The following is a 24,308-nucleotide window of genomic DNA, read 5'->3' on the forward strand; positions in this document are numbered from 1 at the left end:
CACTGAGCTGTGATTAAATCACGAACGCGCTGATCATGGGAGTGGTGCGACTGTTGTTTCAGCGGTACCAGCTGACGCCCCGGTACAGAAAACTGTCCTGGCTCCATTGAGCAAAGCGCAAAAATAAACACGGGGTGACGCAGCAGCTCCCCGCTAGCTCGAGTCCAGCCGCGACAGCCTTTTTCGGCCCACTCAGCGCTCGCAATCACTCGTTTTTCTCCTCGCGCTCTCAGTGCCCTTTCTCTGTATTGTTGAACAGACGGTCGTTCACCAGGCGATTGTGCTAGCTCGTTTCAGCGTCGAGTGACAAACAGCCTCTCCTATAACTGCTGTGTTGGTCGTACGGTCTTTATAATACGCACTTCGTGTGCCCAGAGGGCTCTGTGTGTCGGCTTTGTCGTCGCTCTTACCCCGTATTAACCTACATTGAAAGAGAACGGCCTGGCGTCCTGTTCTGCTCGGAATAGTTCATTTGCAGATTTAGCATGGAGCGAAAAGGGCTTGGCTGTTAGTTCAGTACCTCCACAAAACCAGCTTTTCAGAAGGTCTTTTCCATATATGTACAGGACGGAGTAAAGGTTTACCTGTTCTACGTTGAAGCCAGTGTTAGTACAGTTCAAGAGTCAGAATACAGGTGATGTAAGACTATATCAAAAGATTTATTGACATGAAACTAAAAACGATGCTTGTGTGACTTTTACCAGTTAATTCCGTGTCGTGTTGTACTTATCTAGTATCCGTTCTTCGTTTATTGTGAAATTTTCATTTGTGGCTGTGTCGTTGTTTTCAATCGGTAGTGTTTTTGTTACGCCTGGTCTGTTTATAGACGTCTTATCGTGAATCAAAACAGTACCGATTCTTCCTGTAATAACACTATAATGAATTCATTAATCAAGGTGTGTGCCTCATTTGGGTACTGTAACTGTTTACGGGCTACTGTATATGTTAAACTATGTGCCTGTTATTAATATTTTTAACAAAACTTTTGCTTGTAGAATTTTAGGCAAATTTGTGTATAGTTAAATTTAAAGTTTAGCTAAGTTTTTTGAGAAAAAGTTAAAAGAATTTGGTTTAAATCTGTTGACCAACTAACTGGGTCAATTTCATTTGAAAGTTACCACTTTTTGTGACTATGGATGCTAAAGAAACAGCATCTTCCGTTCCGGAGTTACCAGCTGGAAATTGTGAAACGCAACAGTCAATCACTTTATCCATATGTCCAATAACTGGAGGCACTTTTGACTTGGAAGTTAGAGCCAGTGACTCAGTTGAAGAACTAAGGAAGAAAATAGCCCGACATTTGCAAACCCCAAAGGAACGATTGACTATTCTGTTTAAAGAAAAGTAAGTCTTAGTGAAAAAAATATTTTTTAAAAGACTATTCTTTACCACAAGTGAAGCTCTTTTTTTAAAACCACCTAAAAAGTGGTCATTTTTTTTTCATTTCAGCTTATACAGCTGTAATTTTATGTAACCCAAACATGAGGATACATGTCTTCCAGGGTATTGACTTCGGGAATGTTGGCTGACCAACAAATTCAAGATGGAAATAAGATAACGTTGCTACCTTCTGTCGAAAGTGGTTTTTCGGTAAGTCTTTTTAAATTATTTTAACTTGTACATGAACAAAATATGTCTTAAAAACATAAACCATTACAATCTAAATTACAAAAATGATGTATAAATTGTATCGGCGATTTGGGTATTTATAAAAAAATATCAATTTTAAGCCCATAAACATAGCTATATTGTGATGCCAATGTCATTACACCGCACACTGTAATATAGGTCCCATGTTACACAATCACTAGTTACTGTGGTGTTCATTCTTGCTCTAAGTTACCAAACTCAATTAAAAGTGTTGTAATATCCAGGAAACGCGTTTAGGTGGATCACGCCTATGACGTCATAATTTCGTGTCACAGCTGATGTTTGTGACGTCACAAACTTAAGCCATGAGTGGCGCAAATGCCGTGACTACCACACGAAAATACCAAGCTAAAAAAAGCAAACACGTTCGAGTTGTATATATAAAAAGAACGGATTCGGTTTAAGCTTAAATGAGTTCGCATATTGTGATTAATTAAAACGCATCTGGTTTTCAACGGTAAGCACCTCCGTGTTTCGAGTCAGTGTTGACGCTTTTTACCTCACTTCATCTCCCGGTAACTGAAAAGGGGAAAAGGGATATTGCCGGTATATCGCAGGACGCAATTACGTAGTATAAACACCGTTGTGACGCAATAATCAAAGCAGGAATACGTGTACGGAAAAGCGTCGCCCATTCGTTACTCCGAGTATACGTTTCGTGGCACTCTTTTACCCGTATGTACATTTACTAATGGCTTGTATAAGCTGCCCATTTACCAGCTAGTCGACCCAAAAGACCTGATGGTCTTCTGGCACTCGTTTAATTACTCACGTAAACGTCGTCCGTTCTAGGAACCCTCTAATAACCTATCATTAGTCAAGCGGTTCATCCTTACAGGCGAAGACTTATAAGTAAAGCCACACATTATCCGCCACGTTCCGTAGTCGTTCGCGCACTTATAATGGAATAATGTCTTAAGTCACTCCAAAATTAGCAGCTCCCCATTTGTTTATTATAGTAAATGTAAATCGAAAATATAGCCGGTGATTAGCAAAGAAGCCAACCTACTTTACCCAGCTATAAACAAACATTCGTCTCCGGTTGTCTTACGGCCGACGTACTGTTTAACATAAGTATCTGTATTTACAGTCGACAGTACAAGGAACTCAACAGTCGATTATCCAAGCCATAGAAAGCCTCTCCGACGTACAAGTAAGTTGCTTTTACATTCCCAATGTAACAACATAGCGATGCTATGTTTAGTTAACTGAGATGCTTTGCGTTTCTCTGTTTTGGATACGAGGGACGACAACCGTATTATTCCAGCGTGTTCTACACAGTGCGTACAAGCCGCGCTTTCCCAACCGATTATGAATTTGAGTCGCTTTAATTAACTTACTCGATGCCTGGCTATTGTTTGATTGCGCTCGAGAGAAAACGCGGGCGAGCGAACTGGGGCGTGAGAACACGCGGTGAAATGGCGGGCATCTGTGCTTCAGAGTAAACGGCGTCCCCTATGGTGCTGGTGTGCCAACGAGGCTTCGAGTTACACCCCATCTTCGTATTTCCGCAACGCTATCATGTTCCATTGCTTTGTGCGGGCAGCCAGCACTCCACGGCTGTGTGAGCAGGCGCTGTGTGCCTTCTGCGTCGGGTGACTGGTTCCCATAATCGTCTTAACGATGACAATTTAACTTTCATGCGGAGTTCCCGTAAGTGATTCAGTTGCACGGCCATTGAGCAACAAGCGATGGTCTCACTCACTTAGTGTGACGTATTCGAGTGACTCATTCAGTTTAACTGTCGATTCACAACTGAGCGTGGCCGAATTATGTGGGCCGCTGTTTGCTTACTTTGTCACAACCATGCGGTATACATATTTGATCCAGCAAAACATTTCCGCTTCGTGCCCATTGATTAATCGAGGCTCCAATGCCGTACAACAAAGAACTCATAAATCTGACTTTCCTTTCACGGCCTTTGTTTGGCACGAAGTGTTCCATTTGTGGTTGACCCGGCCTACCACTGTGGCCCGTTCTCTTTCAGCGCCCCACATTCGGTTAACGAATTCGCATGTACATGTAAAGTTAATTAAAAGCATTGGTGACTGGTCGTCATTGCCTACTTACATCAATCTCTTCGTTGGCCAGTCTAGTAATGGGAAGCTGGGCGGTGGAATCGCGCTTTGTTGCCAGCGTGTTTATAATAGGCCCTCTCAGGTTTTGCGAACGAGTTGGCTTTAACTGGAACAACCGCGCTCCCGGCGAGTTCTGTCGTACTGTTGGTACAGATATGCTGGTTACGATTAAACTCACGCCACAGGCTTGTCGCTCCTGTGCTGTAAAAATATCATGCGAACTTAACAAGACTCCCAAAGCGACGCGGAAACCCGATCGGCCCGTTGGAACTTCATAGCGAATCGCGCCATCTCGGACCATTGAACATTAAACACTCGTTGCTGTTGGCAAGCAGGAAGGCTCTCGGAAGAGTTATTTTGGCCAGCGGGACTGCAAAGCAAACAGAGCGGAGCCGGCAATAGCTCCGTATCAATAATTCAGCCGGTGACTCAGGAGGAACTCTCGTTGCCCGGGGCCTGGTTAATAAGTGATGGCTGCGCGCAGGAATTCGAGCCGTTTGATAAGCGCCAACGTGAAAGGTCGCCATGGCTGGATTACATGGTGCCTTCTCGCTTGATTGCCGCTGCAGAATCACCAAAGTATCAACTAAGGTCGTTGAGTTTCGGGGCGTGCTCTTTTTTGAATGAGGGCGATTTCCTTTTACGTTGTTTCTGCGAAGAGCTCTCTAATTATCTAATATGAGAGCCCGTTGTCGGTAGAAACTTGCGTATTCGCGTCGCCCATTTCGCAAATCGCCGCGAGCGTTTCTCACTAACACTCTGTGGTCAGCAGCTCATCCTTCTGCTGCAGCAGCCTTTCCTGTTATCGAATTCCAGAAATGTGATGGATGTTAACCGAAATGACGCGAGAGGCCTGCAGGGAACTCGTTGCCTGCCTCCCCAATACCGGCAACTGTGTGACAGCACCAGGTGGCTGAATGTTAAAAGTCGATATTCCCAGCAAACCAGGCGTTTCATCGCCCCATTAAAATCGTTCCCTTTCATCCCTTCTTAAAGCCTTTTTAATCGCCACAGCGGGTCCCAATGCTTACGTAGTGTCCAGTGTCCGTCACTGCCGTGTTTATACGTTGTTTATGTTTAAAATCCCGGACGCGATGACTATTCGCATGGCGGCCAGACAGGCAAGCTACGGACAGGAAACCACTCGTCTGCCGTTTTGTAAACTGGGCCTATCCGTGTCTTATCACGGCCAATTGTTGTACGAAGATAGGTGAGTCGCTGGAAACCCGCTCAGTCGTCCCTCAGCATTGTGTGGTTGTGTATTTGCTCCCAAGCTGCACCTTCCCACCAAATCCGTCGACACCACGCTCTTATTGAAGTTTCAATTGCGCAACTGAGTTTGCGGAACTCGCATTCATTTCATCGACTTCGGAACGCCAACCCCGCAAAGCGCCTTTGTCCCAATGCAAATTTCTGCCAGTTGTTTTTGTGGGCGTAACAATGCCAGCTATACGTGCTTGGGCCACGCATAATACACATCAGCAAATGGTGGCATTTAAACTTACAGTAAAACCAGTTGCAAGCTTTCAACGTCTCATTTCAAGGCCCGCTGTGTTTTAATCCTTGGCAGGAATTTGTATTTGCTTTTCGGTCAATCGGGTATTTTCGCATCGATACGAGTAATTGCTTGTGATGCAGTACAACGTACCAGGAAGCAGACATGTTCGGGCAACCCCGTAATTACATTTGTCACATCCGATCATTCCCTGTTCCCTTGGGATTTAGCGCAGTTGTTTTCCTGTGTGTTCCAAGTTTCTAAAGCAAGAAGGGTAATCTCTTAAGAAAACGAATCCCTGTAACTTGCACGATTCCGCTACAAACTTCGACCCAATTGCCCCTTGTATACGCGGTTGCGGTTTTGGTTTTATGGCCCTGGTGCGTCAACAAAGCGCCCATTTGAGAGCAAACAATAGTGTGTTATCGCTCGCCAGAAAAAATTCTCACGCCCAACCCGATCATCGTTGTCCCAATCGATGACCGCTCCGTAACAGTACACATTACATCGACGCCGACGTGAGCCGTGGTCAGATCGACCAGCGACCCAAATAGAACGGCCTGGTGCCGTGACACGTCCCAGATTAGGATTGCTCTTAATTTAATGCTGGATTTGTAACCCGTGCCCAGCGGGACAGATGCCCAATCTGCTGAGCTTGAAGCTTAGCCTATTCTAAGCCGAATACACCTTGTTTTCACGTTTTTTTATTTTACTTTGCATCGTTTACCTTCTAACAGGCGTGTCTAACTCGCTTTTTACGGCCATTCTACGAAGTTGCTGACATCACATTACCTCTCGTTTCTAAAACTCGCCTGCGGACCGCCTAAGTTTAATTAGCGATGGTCTCTTTGGTATTTTGCCGGGAAATCGACCTATATTGCTTTAGAAGGTGACGAATGACGGTTGTTAAATATAATTTGGCATTATTACTTTAACTACTTCATCCTATGACGCAGTATGTGTGTATTGAATTGAGTTATGACTTGTGTCCGTACGTGTATTTAAATGTGTATCGATAAATCGAGTCCTGGTATGCAGACCGCTTTACTGCTCCCTCTACTTTTATTTCAAGCCGCGTTCTGCGTTTCAACGAAGTAGGATTGTTGTGCACTTCAAACTGCTTGCTGGAAGCCTACTCTAGCTCTCACAAATCCCTACTAACCCCTCTCTTTCTGGTCGAAGGGTTTCGTTTTTATTTTGTTTTCGGGGTCGAAATGACGCGTTACGATGCGCCGGTCACTTGAGCGTACTTCATGACGCTTCAGCGGAGATTCCGCGTCGCATGTGAGGTCAATACTTCGCTTGGCTTGGGCAAGCGAAGCTCCGGTCCTTTCGGCAAACATCGCGCATTCATTCTCTTTTTTATCCGCGCCTGAGAAGATTGCTTCTCTCGCCGCTTTCTCTTTCTTGAAATCCCGCAGAGAAAACAAATACCTCCCGATAATATCGTCAGAGAGGAAACGCGACCTCTTTTTTCGCCACTTCAAATACTGAATATACCACCACCAACTAACAGCAGCTATATTCAATCGATAACGCAGAAACAAAGGCCCTTCTGTGTCTATTATGAGCTCCCAATACAATACAGTTACAATACGCCCTTTTTCCACACCACAGCAGTGGAAACCAATTGATTTTTCGATTTCTCGTCACCTGCTGGGGTAGCGAACAGTGGAGACCTTTTGTGGAAAGCTGGAGCCCTATAATCCGTGGGCGTGTACCGACCGCGGTGAAGAAACCCAAAATTGGGCCAATGGGTGTGAAACAGTACTTGGTATGCTGCTTTACTGAAGAGGGGTCATACCAGGTCCTTATAAAACAAGTCGAATGGATTGTTCCGAATTCTTCGCGTGTGAGTAGACCGTATCCACAGCGCGCTATAGATTTTATCGATCCTACCAGCTTTGTTTCGGCCCAGCGTCCCGTACACTTTTAACAACGCGTTATTGAAGCTCGCTCTTTTCTCTTTGAATGCTCTTGGCCAAAATCCCCAGGGCGATTCGAGGATTATTCTGAGCGGTAAGCCTCGATGACTGCCACTGCCTAGCCATCCAAGCACACTTCAGGAACATTACATACATTGGTGCTGTTGGGAAACTAAAAACACATCCCATATTGCTGAGAAAACAATCCACAATGACGCAGGGCTGTGTTTAAAGAGAAATATCTTGTTGTTGCTCATCACAGTGGAATGAGGAACTATTTCTGATGCAAATAGCTTGGAGCACATGAACCGTTCCTATGCGTGGGCCTGCTGTGCCATGTTGGGCCAGGTCGTATGTCAGGCCGTTTAATCATTGACCGTGCTGCACCGCGCCATCCCGGGCCACTGCGCCGCCCTGATCGCCAATTACTGCCTGGAAAGCGTCGCCTCGCCGCTTGGGACGCCGATTTTCGCGTGCGCGAAACGTTTGAGTGTAAACATGAATGATGCCAATGAAGACGCTCATAAAAGAAAAGCAAGCAGCTGTAGAAAAGGGTGGGAACCGCGGCTTCCTTTGTTCGCTATAAAGAAAGAGAGGAGAGGGACTGAGTCACAGCAGCGTCCCGCGGCGATTCGCCTCGGAAAGAACAATAGCTGCTTTCCGACCTCTAATTCCACGCCTTTTTCCCTCCTTCGTCAAATCGGCGCCGACACGATTCCTCGAAGCAACGGAGCGTGCGCTTCGGAACCCAGTGCAATCTACCCGGCCCCGAGGTGCGCGAGATTTCATCGAATTCTTAGCCATTTTCCGGCAAGTCATCGTAACAAAACAAACAACATGCATTGACATGACCCAGCGTGTGATCCATCATTGCATTGAAATCGAATTAAACCCACGATCAGTATTTATTTTCGGCAAACGATCACCAGCGCACCGACCACGCGGAATCGGACCGTATCGATCAAAGCGATCCGCAATTAAAGGTTAGGCACCAGTGAAATATCGACCCTCCCAAATTAGAATCATGCTCCTGCCACCTGTTATGCCAAGTCAAGCGTGACGTAGCCTCGTTGCAGCCATCACAACGGACGACCGACAGCCAGCAGCCAGGATTATCTATTCGAAGCGGCTTTCCGCCTATAACATGAGCCCAATTTCCCGTCGCTTCTGCTAAGCGCTTACTACCATCCTGTCACTGGTTAATTTGATATTCCTTGTCGGGATCTCACCCCTGTGCGACCTCCATTCCCTCGAAATCAGATCTCGTTCGTCTTCAAGTCAAGTCTGATCACAGAAGACGCAAAGTCTCTTGACTCAGACCTGACCGTCAGCCAGAAATCGCGTAATTTTTAAACCGGTCAGCCAGCGCCCGAAAACGAATTAGCAACGAGTGGGACCTGGCTGGCAGGTGCGTTAGCCACTTTCACCTAACGCCACCACGGCTGCATCCTAAGCTTAATTGCATTTTTGTTTGCCATATAGAATTATTCTGCTATTTTGATTTATCAATTTTCTTTTTTTAGATTGATGATTTTTTATCGGGTCGATCGCCACTTACACTCGCACTACGTGTTGGAGACCATATGATGTTTGTGCAGTTGCAACTGGAGCAGTCTATGGTACAAGGAAGCAATGCAGGGACCACGCCTACAACACACCCATCAGTGCCAGGTCGGCTTATTATTTCGCAAAAAAACCTTATTATCACCCCATGTTTTTTTATACCTTCCCAAATTAAAAGCCTCAGTGAAACACCACTGCCACGCCCTCCGAACACAAAGGGCTTAAGTAGGAAGTTTTTCCACCGCGCCCCTCGCACATTGTCCATTCTTGTCGCTTACGAAACTTCTAACAAAACCGCTCACTTTACAGGTAGATCCGGGCAACGGTCTTCTCGCCACAACCGTCACCGATCGCATCACATCCCGGGTTTCCCACCTCGCTGTTCGCCGGACCATTCGGCAGCGCTCAACTGCCTTCCACCCAGGTAAAAACGCCGCTAAAATTAGCCCTTACCGGAATATTTGTTGTTTCTGCCACAGCTACGCCTACCTCGCAGACCGGCTTTCGTGTTTTCATAAAGCGCCACGATTCTACGCCACGCACTGTGACCAATTTTCCATTTGCAATCGTGTGTGGGCGCGTCATACGATTAATCTATTGGCAATTGCCAAATAAGGCGGTCCCGAAATACTCAACGAAATGTAAAAAGAGCACCCTCATACCGAAACATACAGTTCATCCGCCCTACATTATTCCAGCTTATGGACCAACAACCCGGCATTCAACCCAATATCCCGAGTTCCCGCTTCTGTGACGTCATCTCTCTCCCCCGAAAACGAAACCACAAAATTCGAATCCTCTTCATCCGAGTCAAGCCAACGGGACACCTCAACACCGCTGGCAGCGGCCTCTGGTATGGGAGGACCCACGACCGGCCTACTGTACAAAACAACCCCCTGTCCCTCCTTGAAACGAGCTGCAGTGGCTTCCTTACCCCACCTACCCCTTGATAAACCATCCCACCTCGACAAACTGGTCACTGCTTGCTCATCACTTGGTACATCTACATCCCAGAGTAGCAGCTCCCAGAAATCGAGCTCAGGGAAGGCAAAGATGGACCCCAGGACCCACTCGTCCCGACGAACTTCTTCTGGGACCCCTTACCCCACAAACAGCCAGAACTACCACTACAGACGTGCCTCTACTACGAGCGGAAAGATTACGTCCGGAGTTGGTTCGCTCACGCACAACAGTTCATTGAATGGTACGATTGTGACATCATATACCTTATCGTGACTTTATATACCAAACAAAAATGCTAATTCCACCGTTATTTTAGTTGAGTGTATGGCCTGTACAAATATAAAGTGTTTACTTTAGTTTTTACATAGACAGAATAATGCGGCGTGGGAGTGTATGCACTTCGTCTGTCACATTTGCTGAACGGTGCGTTTTATTTCGCACAGGAGTGCCAATAAAGACGAGGCTGGAATTTCTATCATTTTCAATTTCGAATTCCGCAGGCACCCCACGAGTAATGCGCCAGATGCAGCGATTGCGGCGTTTATGTGGCGCTCACCAGCAGTGTGTGGCGTACAGCAGCCCTGAGCTTGCTTCAGAAATCTCATCGATCGTTCATGCTGCAAAACACCATTCTTCCTCGGATAATTCTGCCTACCACCGTCGTAGTAATGGCAAGGTTCGTGTATTTCCGCAAACATTCAATGTCCTTTGCTCCAGCCCAGTGGTAATTGATAAGCTGTCTAGGTACCAGTGTACTGCGGCTACATTTTCTTTGTGCCTTCCATTAACAATAGTATATAATTTAATATTTATTTCAGAGCTCCCAAAAAGAGCGTCCCAGGTCATCCCAGGCAACAACTTCCTCTCCCACTCCTTCTGTTCCTGCAGCAGGAGCATCCATCGACTCTTTCACGACCCACGGACCTGGGATTTTCTCCGGGACTTTTTCAGGTACGATGATATCATAATGCCTATTGTTGCGTACAATCTCCGGATGGCTTATCATCGTCCAGTAGTTGCGTCGTCACTAAGCATTTCCGCGTTTGTTGCTGGCCGTGCGCTTAGTTATATAAATCTGTAATCCGATCAAGTTACCGTTCGCACCACCTCGTGCCTACTGGCGGTTAAGTTTTATGTTAGTTAACACTTTGCAACGACACGATTGGATCGGTGTGTGGCTTGTTTAATAGTGTAATACGCCAGCCCGAACACGACAATCGGTCGGCGACCAATTCAAAACATGCCGATGCAGTCTGTGTGACGTCACACTTCCGCTGTGACGTCAGAGTGCGGTGTACCAAAGCACGTGTATGTACAATCGAGTTAACGTGGCGGCCGCGACGCCCATAAAGCCACTTCATCTTTACAAACTCGCGCTTGTACCGTTGTAATGAATAAAATTACATGCGGAAATTTCGAGTGGCTGCTTCCCGTATTGTTCCATGCGCTATATTGACGTTTCGTATGCGACCAGTGGTGCAATCGGTTCATGTTTTCAATACCACAGCCGGTCATTCATCAGCGCCGTCCGCTACATTGTAATTTCACCATCAATGTAGCCAATGTACATATGAAAACCTGTAGCAGCCGACCGCGGAAGCCGCAGTACACGATCGGCCTCGTTTTTTTTGCTGCGCACGAATACACGAACTCAGTGGCCTATGCCCCGCAGTGCTTACTGTGCAAAGCCGCTCGGTACACAAACCGCGTCATAAACGGATTTTTGGCGCAGGTTCGTTGCACCCGAACATTCAGGACAACGACGGCCGACCTAAGAGAGACCCACAGACCATCCTGCAGATTTTGACCGATCTCTTGAGTGCGACCAACCATTACCAGGTAAGGAGAATCTCCCTTTCGCGGAAGCGAGCGACTTTTTTGTCGTCAACACCTCGAATAGCTGGCATGCCTCGAGTCATAATGATCGTTTGTTACGTCCCTGCTGACGTAGCGACCTTTGTGAGGCAACAATGGACTGCTGATACTGCTGAACAGTAACCCAATACATTACTTCAATGAACATTCTCTTATCCAGGGGCAGGCAGGGAATATTGGGATGCTACCTCAACTGCTGAAGGATCATTTCACGAAACAGCAAGCTGGTACAAGTGCCACCAACGAGCCAACCAGAGAGACACCAACCCCACCAGCTGAACAGGTTAGTTCCTCCATTTGATTATATAGGGTTATATTCTATAGCCGCTCACGACAAAAAGTCGTTTGTTCTACTGTGTCGAAGCATGGCGCAATCACCGGAAAATCATAGCTTGCTAGCGCCACCAGGCGGCGAAAACATAAAATATGCAACATAAATATGCATCACTAAAACAGTTATACATTATGTAACAGTTATATATCATTTGACAACTATACACCTTTTATAACAGTTTACATTATGTGACAGTTATACATCCCATATCTAACAATAAATAAAATATTAATCAATAATTTTAATTTATTCTGCAGGAGGCAGGCACCAGTCGTCCACAACACAGCAGAAGTCGTCACCCTCAGCACTTTCCACACCCTTACTTACCCCAACAGTTTAACAATACACCATACGTGTATCCCTACCTTCCCGGTTCCCAAACAGGGGTCCCACACTCTTACGCTGCGTACCAGCACATGGCCGGTCAAGCGGCCGTTTTCCACCACTATACTCATAACAACGGTATCGTCACCCCGCCTGATAACTGCTACCATCATCAGCGAGTGTCGGGCAAATGCCCACATCGACGTTATGGCGATCACCACGCCGGAAGTTCAAGCTCCAAGTCCCGCCAGTCCCCGTACTGGTGCTGCTGCTCGTCCAGTTCTAGTCGACGATCAAGCAAGCAAGCGCCGCATATCAACAGTAAGTCTTCATTTCTGTATTTAGCGATATTTAACTACTTTCCATAGTGGGGTAACTTTTATATTCTATGTGGGTGAGGTCCTTGTCAAGGACCTGGGATTAAATCTATTTTGGCCTATTACCTTATAAGTATAACCATGCACAGCGCTATAATATCTTCAATTCTACAGTGGGCCGATTGAAGCAGCTTCAGCAGGAAAACAACACCACACGCTCCAAGCTTCAACAACTTACACACATGATGCAGGAACGTAGAATGCGGCGCAAAATGCGACGGGAAGCTTGCGCTCCATATGGCAAACCTAACCACGCATCTTGCTCTGGTGCCGAAAAGGCTGCAGAATCCAACGCTCTTATTGCGAGCCCAGAAGGCGACAGTTCCGAGCCAAGCGGGCTTGAGGTACGTTTGTATAAATACACCATGGAATAGCAATTCGTATGCTGTATAGAATATAACCATATAGGCTATCTAGATTGGGATTTATGAGTTAAACTTTTGCCAGTTAAACAGAGCACCGGTGTTACAACGACTGTCGTTGACCCCCGTCAGGCGATGGTAAAAAAGTTACGTCCATTTATCCATTCAACTTAAGCAATTTATTTATTGAAGCTGCGTTTTAATATTTAACTCATCGTTCAATTCTCAGGTCCAGATCGACAACTTGCACAACTATGCCGACGATCGAAAGTCCGAGGTGGCACTAGAGTCGCCGGAAACCGTCACCGTATGAGTCATCACGGTCAGTGATCGTTTTAGCTCACAGCACCACCACTCACGAGTGACATGATTTATCACGCCGTGAAAAAGCCCAGCTTTAGCCGCGATAGCAGCGCAAAACCACCTTCGTCCGTTTTAGAAACTTTGTACATATAACCTAAACCTTAGGCACTCACAAACGTGCACTCATGAGCGTCACGCCGTGAGCCACTCACGACGGCGTCTCATGCTTGAATCCCACGGTTTTGATGCACGTTTTGATTTTTAAGTATTTCTAACGTTGAAATCCCCACAAAACCACCATCTCTTGCATTATCCGATGTTACGTACTCTCCGATCGTCGCAAGTTTTTTCAACCCCTATTTTTCAGTTTTTGTTGTGCGCCGTGTGTCCCACCTCACCCCTTTTTTGATTTTTTCATTTTTGGTTCGAACAACTCTCTTCCGTTGCTTCCCAAGAACGAGGGAAGAAGGCATATCTTTTTTGTTGTTTTTTTCCCTTTTTCCCTCTCTCTCCTTTTTCCCACATCTCTCCATGTGATATCAGTCATTTATCCATGTTAGTATTATGGCCATCCTCCAAAGCTACCTCCAGCCTCCGCAATTGTTCCGTCGGAGCACCTCCGTCGAGTAAAAAAACAAGGGAAAATAAATGGGCAATAAATTCCCCGTTTACGGCTATTTCTCAGTCGCTCTTACACCAGAGAAAGCCATTGAACTTGAAGATCTGCCGAACCTCCAGTTTTGGGCGAGCTATCGCCGCGAAAAAAATCTTTCGTTTTAACCATATACTCCCAATGTGCATATTGCGGTAGCAGAACTTTGCGCTTTCTCTTTATGTGATGAGCTTTTTCTGCCGTAGTCGTCCCCTCTTTGAAGTGCTCATTCAATGTACATTGTAAGGGCGAGATCGCGCCCAGAATGTCGCGTATGTGATTAAAAAATTCTGCACAAAATACAGCAATATGCGTGTTTCAGTTACTTAACTTTTGGGTACCGGGCAAAATCTGCCTAAATCCAAGGCCCTCACCAAATAGAAATACCAAACTCATGTTCAAATAGCACAATTTATTTATTTCACGGACAACGTTTTTGCAGTAAAATTGATTAGGCTATTTTCCTCGCAAGTCGGTCAAATTATTGGCATATAGTCACTGCTGGAACACAAAGACATTAAATCCACCCTTTCTCGTAGAAAGTCACTTAAGGTCGTTCTCCTTTCGCAAGCCTATCGTTTATATCTTCAACCACCAAAGGTAACTGGGCGATACTATCAATGACGTAATGAGCTCCGCTCCCCAAGAGGACCGAGCTAAAAAATAAAAGGGAAAACACGTCATCCATAAAACGAAAAGTGTCGTCCATGCTCGTTACAGTATTATCAATTTAGTTGAAACGTCTAATAAACTTGCCAAGTACTATTACACTTTCGCAAATTACATTACATTGAAGTAATTTATCATCCACGTTAATGTAATTCGTATGCGCGTCATGTGTGCTTGCTATTTAATTATGTTAATATCACTGAATTGCGACAAGAAAATCATCTGCCATTTAAGTGTTTGATGACGAACAGTAGCAATTCTGACATCACGATAACATCTCACTTACCGAGACTGCTCTCTCCTTTTCTCTTTTTCCTCCTCACTCATTTCCCCCCACTCCTCCAGCGAGTCGACGTCTGTATAGTTGGAATACGCAGCCACTCCAACACCCCAGCACCCAGCGTTTAAACCCTCACCAACCCCACTAACGGTGTCGTCCACCTGTTGGTTAAATTTCGTTAATCAAAAACAAAAAATCAAACTAAGCAGACGTTCCTATTCCGCCACTAAGTAACATATAGTAGGGTGGGGGAAGATTGGACACCCTTTCATTGTGTCTTTTTTTGTCGCATTTGGTAGTAGGTGTCCCATCTTCCCCACCCTACTATATATACATGGCTCCTCGTAGTAGCTGGCATGATGTGTATTGACACCCGTGTTATGACTACTGTCGTTTTCCGGCCACGCGAGGATAAAGTATAACTTATATTCATTCATTCATTTCGGCAGAATATCTCTTTTAGTCATGTAGCCCATTCATGTCAAAAAATGTCAACAAAATAAAGTTAGATATAATATCATACCTTAATAACCGATTCAATCGGCCAAACACCCAAATTATTTAGGTTTTGGTAAAGCATAAACGGCGCTGGTCTGAATCCCATGTTATTTGGTACCTCGTCGCCTGCCACTGAGCTGTCAGGAGAATATCCTTGTTTCTTAGCCGCAGCAAGAAGTACGTCTACCATGACCTGCAGATGTTAAAATGAAATTTGAGCACAGAGACTTCAAAATTGTTGCTTTGAAATTTTGACTTGAAATTTTTGACTTGGATATAGGCCTATAGCTATATATAGTAGGGTGGGGAAAGATGGGACACCTTTTTAATATATTTTCTCCTTCAATTTGGTAGTAAACAAACATTCAACGATTTTTTATAAAACTTTATCCTCACAGCTCCCATAGATCGTTGTTGATTGTTTAAAGCACGATCAGGATATTTGGTTATTAGGTGTGAAAGGTGTCCCATCTTCTCCCACCCTACTATACATTATATTTGTTAACGATAGGCAACAGTTCTTTGAATATACATGACAAAAAAATTCAAAAAAATTAACCTTGGTAAAACCCGTCGAAGATCCAATTTTGATCTGATTGTTCTTTAAATAGTTAATTGCATCTGCGGTGCCTGGTAGCAGGGTAGTGTATTGGTCAAGTACTTCAAGTTGCATTGGTACAAAGTCCTAGAAAGAAACATATATAAATATTTTTTTGTATTTTCTGTGGGTGTAACAGCCACGCTTTTTAACAGACACCCTTTCCCACACCTTTATCCATAGCGTGTTTTAACAATTCTTTTTTTGCTGTTTATTCCCTTCTCTTCGTTTTTTTTAAATGCCATGATCTTCGCTATTGTTTTTGAAGAAATAGGTAAAAATTATGTTATGTGTATGGTTGAGTTGGAACTTGTACCTTAAACATTGCTTGTACATCTTTACCGTTTACTTCTGGATCGGGAGCATAACCTTTCGCTTGCTTCCATCTTTTAGATACATCTTCAATTTCGAGTATTTTACCAATATGAAGATCTTTCCTGAGACGTCGTTTAAACATTTACAATCAAAATTTGTATAAAGATAAAGTCGCTTATATGATCTAAAGGTATCACCAGAGTGCCCAAAAAACGAAACAGCTTCTAAAAATAACGCGTTCTGAAGTAAAAAATCGGCCGTGGGACAATGCATGGGATTTTTTCGCGGCATTCTGGATTTTTCGTTGGTGTATGCCCTTTTGAGCATTTACATTCAAGGTAGAAAAGTCAATTATTATGCCATGACTTAAAACAGCGCTTTACGCCCCATATGTTACTTTAATATTGTTTCGCAATCGTTGAATCTAAAGCGCTCAGTGAAATAATATCGATTTGTGTCATTGATCTAAAACTGCATGCATTTTTAATGCTCGTTTGTCTTGCGCTGGCCATAAGGTTAATGCAAAATGTTGTTGTTTTTCTCTTGGTTTAAAAAAGGTCATAAAAGGGTTTTATGTATTTTCTTCAGTATAGTATAAGAGTAGAGTATAGTACTGTGGGGGAAGAAGGTACACTTTTAGCAAAAAATACCCAAATATCCTGACCGTGTTTTAAACAATTAACAACGGTCTATATGGAAATTATATAGGGATACGGTTTTATAATTCTTTGAATGTTTTTCTGTTTACTAGCAAATGGAACGAAAAAATATAATTAAAAGGTGTCCCATCTTTCCCCCATTCTCGATATCATATTTACATCGTACTGTATATGAACCACACTTCGGCCACATCACTATCAATACGTATAAAACTGTAGAGGAACTACATCTGAAAAAAGGTTTACCACCTTAGACCCATAGGTAGCCGAGCCTCTCGCATAGATATAGGAACACCATGTTTTTCAAAGACCTTGGCGAACACAACAGCTGGTGCTAGTACATGCGCATCAGCAGTAGTTCCACTCCAGTCTAAAATAACTGCTTTTACCTGCGAGCAACAAAACAAACATAAATTACAGGCTGTGGTAAGATGGTACATGTTTCTATTTTTAATATAACGTTCGTAGCCCCAGGGCTCGTTGTTTAATCTTAAAAACCACAATTGTATGTGCAAAAGGTATTCCATCTTACCACACAGTATTGCATCTCATGGCAAGAGATTGTTACGCGCTACTAAAGAGATTCTGCTGTTGATTACATCCGTATAAGTTCAACCTATCGCTTACTTTGCCAGCATACGGTTTTCTAGGTCCAAGTCTCTTGAAAAACGAAGTCGTGCCAAGTTTGGCAATTCTCAATGCTTCTTTGTTCGCCATGCTTCAAGTTTAAACACAGTCAAGCAACTTGGCTTACTAGGCAGTTAACCCACAGACTGCAACACCAGTTATCTAAATAGCAAAGCAACCAGGTTGCCGACAACTATTCCTGACTTTGCAGTTCTGCTTTGTCCACTCGATTTGATAATAATTTTGTTAAACATTGACTAGCAGTTCCATGCTCAGCTAAATATTCTACTCAACCGTTATGCGAGTCTTGTTAGTCTATGTGCAAAAGCTACATACGGGAAGATTGCTATCTTTGTAACCGTTTACTAGTTTCCTGCATATGCAAACCGCAAACTGTAATATGACAATGACATGTGTAACTTTACACCAGTAGCTAAAGGAACGCGGAAACATAGTGTTATGATTGCAGTTGTTTGAAATACATTCAAGCCACATTAAAGGCGGGACATATGCTGCGGAAAAAGTTGATATATAGTAGGGTGGGACATACTTTTTCATTTTATTTTCTCGTTCAGCTTGGTAGTAAACAAAGAACATTCAAATAAATGCAAAACCGTATCCTCACGACTCCAATTGTTTAAAACACGCCCAGGTCATTTAGATATTATATCCTAATGGTGTCCTGTCTTCCCCTACTTTACTGTATATTGGCAAACTTCCGTTCCAATCAACGCCCGTTTGAAACGAAGCAAACGCAGCCCGTTCTATACTTTGGTGTCAGTAAAAAACATGCCACTCAGCTGGTTTGGCCATATATTGCTTACCAGATTAGCGCTATGTATTTTAATAGCGGGTTTGCAGTGTAACAGCAAATCATTTGGTGAAACATGAAACGCACTGAGTCAACAGTACCCGCATACCGTTGTGTGTATTCAGCAAACAGGATGAGCGTGTACAATTGTTGAATTTACTTTGGCACAATACAGGCCTACAGTTATCTGTACTGCGGCAGGCAGTATCAATAGGGATTCCTTCTTCAAATTCCAAGGAATGTACGCAGGGTACGAAAATAGCTTGGTTGTTTTCAGCCCGTTGTAAAGATCCCGTGGAAATCGATGATGGCTTTCACTTAACTACCGCTTATTTTCAACGCTGCGCCTCAACGTAAAAGAAACAAAGGCATGACGAAGCAATTCCATTATGCACTGGTCCACGTCGAGCCAGCGGTTACGTATGACCGAGTATCAAAGTGACTGCTTGTATTACCGTTTCCAGCTATATTAGTATTTGCTTTGATACGTAGTTGAGCCCATGATCAAGTAAGCGCTATATCTCAAGTTAGGATGATACGAAAGAACCTGTTTTTTTGCAATTGTTTCGACTTGAGTGAAGATATATTATAGGATGACTTGCAAGTTTAGCTACAGCGTTACACCATCGTCCGTTCTAATTTAAAGCGATGACGTATTTTTGGTAGGCGTAATTAATTTTAAAACTTAATCGGGCAGCATTCCCCTGGCAGATGGTTGTTATTATGAATACAAGCACTTTGCCGATCGACCGGTCTATAGTTGTAGATATATCCAGCAGAGTATAAGATGCTTTTAGGCGTGTTGTAAGTCTTTTGGCAACGTTGATAATTTGCACTGGTTATATTCAAACTTGTTTGAATTTTAGCTAAAAGGGTTATACGCGCTAATGAGTAGTGCACTGTTGCTGGGGGGCGTAACAATATGCCAGTCTAAACTGTACCACATTTAACTTAGAGACCAACTAGGCAACGACCTAATTAAAATTGCTGATTGAAACGTAACTGTAGCCAGGTAAACCTGGTGCTTATTACCAAGATGTGCTGACTCATTATTTCAGGTGATTTACTTAATAGCTTATGGCGGTACGCGGTTATAGGTGTAGCTGTCTATAAACGTATACCTTGTTACTTTGATAAATATGATTTTTAAAATCTAGGTAGGCAATGGTCTTATATATTATAGATTGTGTCATTTCAGTTTTTTATATGCCATGTTACTTAGCGATATTTGTCTGTTAGGGTGAGACGGTTCCGTTTTCATACTCTTTTATCGTCTATAATTCTGTGTAGTAAACAAAGAATAATTTTTTTATAACCGCATCCTCACGATTTGAAACAGCATTGTTAAAAAACGATTAGGAAATATTAAATGTTATGCGCTAACGGTAGCCACTTTACCCTACTATAGTAATTGTAACTAATTGTAAACGATATTTTACAGCGTTCCAAGAATGCTGGAAGTTCGTTACATGTAAAGGCGACAGCTCCGAGAAAGGTATTCCATCATTTATTTATTGTTTAATGCACATCATCATAGCACCACATGCTATTTAAATGTAGATATTCAATTTTCTTATTTTCCAGGTGGACGAGGGTCAGCAGCCCCGCCTTCCTACTCGGTCGCAACCAGCGAGAAACCGCCAGTTATTGTTGACCCTCCACGAGTACAAAGGGGAGGATGAGGTTAAACTCAAACATGGATGTCACCAGTCAACGCAACTATTTATAATTTTCAGTATTACCAACGTATAATTTTATACGAATCCAATTTTTAAACTGTGTTTTACCGAACAGATTCTTTTTGTATGAATTTTTAAAAACGTTGACTGGCGATTAAAAGCCCAGCTTTTACAGAATACTGTATAACATTTTCTTCAAGTGTATAAACGCACTGGTAAATTGTATTCTGTCAAAGTTGGCTTACCACGTTGAACCAGTGACTGTGGTAATCATGGCGTCAACAGCGAATGAAGTAACAGCTTTAAAATCCTCGTGATGGAGCTGTTGTGGAAAACTTGTTGTCGGTCATGGTTTACCCTGCCTGGTCTTGTACTTTTCAATGTAATACATTTTTATACCAATTGGAAAGTTTTGTGAAGTATATTGAACCATACGTTTTAGTTAAGTCAGAGCAGAGTCCGTATATCTAAGTAAAAATATTTACAAATGTATTTCGTGGATTATAATTACAGACGACTCATACAGAAGTAACCAAGACTACATTATTCATATAAAGATTTATTAATACAGCTAACGGTGACACATGGCTCCATTATTGGTCGTAAAAAAGGAAACACTTCCAGAGATAAAACTGTAAAATATATTCAACACTTTTTTTATTCAACACTTTTTGTAAAAGCTTAATTGTTACTCGGCACATGTTATCTAATAGTTAAAATGTTTATCGTTTATGGTTGCGGGTTGTATTAAAATTTCCTTTAAAATCGACGTTTCATTATGGTCCCCAATTTGCTACCGAAAACTTTGGCGAAAAGGTCCAACCTTTGACCCTTTCTTGTCAAAATTACCCACAATTCAGTGCGTCAACGTGATAATTTCTTTTCTAGCTATATCCCAAGCCAAGTAACATGAAAGCGAAGGGAGAGGTTAGTTTAAGTTTAATATGGGGATGTAGGCGTCTATTCATTCTATTCATGTTATTTTTCTTGGTATTTATGTAAATGTTACCTAGAAGGTTTATCAATGCATCACACAGGCGCTGAAATGTGACAAATAAATTACTAAAGGTCTAAAAACCTTGTAGAGTTTGATATAAAACTCCTAAATTACTATACGATAGTTTTACATAGATATGTTTAGAAATAGCTTCAAGTGTGTATTATATATAATCCTATAGATGCCTTTTTGACGGACAACTCTAAATACCACAATACAGCACATACAGCATATACAGCACATACAGCATATACAGCACATACACGCATGGCATATAGAGCACATACACGCATGTTGTATACAGCACATACAGCATATACAGCACATACACGCGAACATCATGTTGTAAACAGCACATACAGCACATACAACACATACAGCACATACACGCGAACATCATGTTGTATACAGCACATACAGCACATAGAGCACATACAGCACATACAGCACATACAGCACATACACGCGAACATCATGTTGTATAGAGCACATACGGCACATACAACACATATTCAGCATATACAGCACTCTATAGTATACAACATGATGTTCGCGTGTATGTGCCGTATATGCTGTATGTGCTCTATACAACATGATGTTCGCATGTATGTGCCGTATATGCTGTATGTGCTCTATACAACATGATGTTCGCGTGTATGTGCTGTATTGTGGTATTTAGAGTTGTCCCTTTTTGACTGTAAATATTCAAGGTTATTGCTATAACATATTTTTATACCGAACACTTTAGAAAATGTTTAAAATGTGCATCTTATACTAACCCCAATGTAATTTTAGCTCCAAGAATACAAGGTTGTTGGGCGTAAACTGCCATCCGAGGCAGTCCCCAACCCACCTTTGTACCGAATGCGATTATTTGCTCCAAACCACATCGCTGCCAAATCAAGATTCTGGTAAGTCAGTTTTGGCATGAAGTGTATATTACACCTATTGTGTGCATGTATAAGTATCAGGTTTTGGCTGCTGGGTCATATTTGTCAAAACCTCAACCCTTGGTTGACATAACAGACTTGTATAAATTAAAGGTGACGGCAATACCAATGCAAGTGTGTAGAATGTAGTATATAAGTATAACACACTATTTTTACCCTAAATTACATGATCTATTTTTCATGATCGATACACACATCTGCACAACGATTCAAATGCACTCAAGACTGCTGTATTTCCATAAAAGGGACAGCAATACCAATGCAAGTGTGTAGTACCATAACACACTTATTCCATCAAAAAATACCTGATCCATTATTCATGATGATCGATACACACATCTACACAACGATTCACATGCATTCAAGACTGCTGTATTTCCAGGTATTACATTTCTTACTACAAGAAGATTAAGAAGAATGCCGGTGAGATATTGCAATGTAGCAAGCGATCCGAACCACGACCTGGTCGTGTCAAGAACTTCGGTATTTGGTTGAGATACGATTCTCGCAGTGGAACTCACAACATGTACAGGTAGATTAAGTTGCGATTAGTTAGGACGGGTGTCTCTAAAATATGAGCGAACAGCGCGAACAGCTGAAACAGCACGAACAAAGATCTTTGAAATACTCACGAACAGCGCGTAGATTAAGTTGGATTAGTTGAGGACTGTGTTGTGAATAGAGTCCAGGATGCAGTTACACTGGTTGCATGAAATACTTAGATAAAGCTTCCTGTGTGGTTTCGCCCAAATCTGGACTTAATCCCAGATTCTTAGCAAGGACCTTACCCACATAGGATGGTCAGGGCTGAATTCCAAGTTCAGAGTTTCTGATTCAGAGAATAATTAATGATTTGCTGTTGCAATCTTGGTTCAGTTGTATTAAAAATACCAAAAAACAGATCTGGTAAACTTGATATGATTTAACAGACACTGCAAACAAAATTGATTACTATGTTCATACTTCATACCTCGCAAAATATCTTCAATGTTTAGAATAGCTACCTTTACTGTCTGATTTATGTATATCGGATCCCATTTTTTTAATTCATGTTATATCTGATTGAATAATTACCTAAACATTTGCACTAACACATACAAATTTTCAGGGTTTGGAACAGCTACCTTTACCTGTTTAATTCCTAACACATCTCACATTAGTTTGATTTATCTGAATAGGTGCATAAATGTATGCAAATAACACTTTGATATATTTCTAGAGAGTACCGTGATGTGAAAGTAGCAAGTGCTGTTACCGCTTGTTACCGAGACATGGGTGCTCGCCATCGTGCCAGACCTGGCTCCATTCAAATCATGAGAGTGGAAGAAGTGGCTGCTAATAAATGCAAGCGAAAGCATGTTCAACAGTTCCATGTAAGTTAATATATAATGATATATATATATATATATATATATGTATATATATAAACAGTGTTGCAGCCACCCAAAAAGCCTAACACCCCCACCCTGGGTGCGACACTACATGTATATATATTGAATCATTTTTTAAATTGTTTTGTTTTTAATTGGATTATTGTATATTTGAGATTTTTGACATTCTAGTTTTGATAAAAATATGTATCACTGTGTAGGTATTGAATTCTTCATAGATAGTTGTATGATAGACTTGTTGTTAAATATGCGTAAAATATACAACAATATTATGCTCCAAAAACACTTCTCAATATTAGATGCCAAAATCAGATTAGGACGATTTTAAAACTAAAACGCATTTGTTTTCTTTTAGGATTCCAAGATTAAATTCCCCATGCGAAGAACTGTATTGAGCAAAAAGCAGCAGAATGCACCACGTTTCACAACCAACAAACCAAACCTGTTCTTCTAAGAATTGAGCAGAAATAAAACAACTTTATGAAATTGTATGAACATAGGTCAAAATTTGACCAGAAAGGATTCCATATTTAGATTCTAGATGTTATGATATCATGTTTTGATTGAAGTATTATTTAGATGAAGAAATGTAGTAGTTCAGAAAGTTTTACGAAAAAACAAACTGTGTAAAGTAGGTTAACTGAAAGCTGTTGATTTTTTTACTCTTCGTTTGTTAAAAAAAGAATCTTTGTCTTAATGGCGCGCTGCCCGGTATTCCTCTACCATGTAGTAGGCATAGATGACCATACCTGTTTAACTATCCATGATATAAAAGTAAATAGCTACTGAGGGAAAGTTTTGGACTGTATTTATACAGGTACCTTACAATAGTTAAAACGAAGCAGATTGTTTGGACACTTATAGAATGTATCAAATGCGGTGTCTCTAAAATACGCGCGAACAGCGCGAACGACGCTAAAATACGCGCGAACA

At 42.4% G+C, this 24,308-nt stretch overlaps 3 protein-coding genes across 7 annotated transcripts; 2 read left to right on the forward strand and 1 right to left on the reverse strand.

The window, feature by feature from the left end:
• The first annotated feature begins 50 nt into the window (after positions 1 to 50).
• Positions 51 to 20,446, forward strand: LOC149732876 (uncharacterized). Of its 5 annotated transcripts, none has more exons than XM_089882824.1 (15): positions 51 to 1,344; positions 1,503 to 1,590; positions 2,741 to 2,803; positions 8,672 to 8,819; positions 9,021 to 9,135; positions 9,410 to 9,915; positions 10,043 to 10,350; positions 10,493 to 10,625; positions 11,407 to 11,513; positions 11,710 to 11,832; positions 12,141 to 12,528; positions 12,699 to 12,928; positions 13,176 to 19,515; positions 19,800 to 19,853; positions 19,943 to 20,446. In XM_089882824.1, exons 1-13 carry the CDS (start codon positions 1,133 to 1,135, stop codon positions 13,257 to 13,259), a joined length of 2,505 nt encoding a protein of 834 aa, XP_089738950.1. In that variant the 5' UTR covers positions 51 to 1,132; the 3' UTR covers positions 13,260 to 19,515; positions 19,800 to 19,853; positions 19,943 to 20,446. The 5 variants fall into 5 exon arrangements, with proteins under 5 accessions (XP_089738950.1, XP_089738949.1, XP_089738952.1 ...); XM_089882823.1 differs by having other exon boundaries at positions 13,176 to 19,416; XM_089882826.1 differs by having other exon boundaries at positions 10,118 to 10,350; positions 13,176 to 19,416.
• LOC149732877 (uncharacterized) lies at positions 14,294 to 17,685 on the reverse strand. Its single transcript, XM_089882839.1, has 7 exons — positions 17,548 to 17,685; positions 17,170 to 17,309; positions 16,263 to 16,383; positions 15,908 to 16,033; positions 15,374 to 15,541; positions 14,857 to 15,011; positions 14,294 to 14,557 (listed from the first exon to the last, which is right to left on the reverse strand). Exons 1-7 carry the CDS (start codon positions 17,635 to 17,637, stop codon positions 14,449 to 14,451), a joined length of 909 nt encoding a protein of 302 aa, XP_089738965.1. The 5' UTR covers positions 17,638 to 17,685; the 3' UTR covers positions 14,294 to 14,448.
• Positions 20,447 to 20,805: 359 nt separating the features above from the next.
• On the forward strand, positions 20,806 to 23,861 carry LOC149732878 (large ribosomal subunit protein eL20-like). The gene is made up of 5 exons (XM_089882844.1): positions 20,806 to 20,964; positions 21,830 to 21,945; positions 22,367 to 22,516; positions 23,204 to 23,357; positions 23,731 to 23,861. Exons 1-5 carry the CDS (start codon positions 20,947 to 20,949, stop codon positions 23,827 to 23,829), a joined length of 537 nt encoding a protein of 178 aa, XP_089738970.1. The 5' UTR covers positions 20,806 to 20,946; the 3' UTR covers positions 23,830 to 23,861.
• Positions 23,862 to 24,308: the final 447 nt, after the last annotated feature.

Source organism: Ciona robusta, chromosome 8 (genome assembly GCF_009617815.1).
Source record: "Ciona robusta chromosome 8, ASM961781v2".
NCBI classification, from domain to species: domain Eukaryota; kingdom Metazoa; phylum Chordata; class Ascidiacea; order Phlebobranchia; family Cionidae; genus Ciona; species Ciona robusta.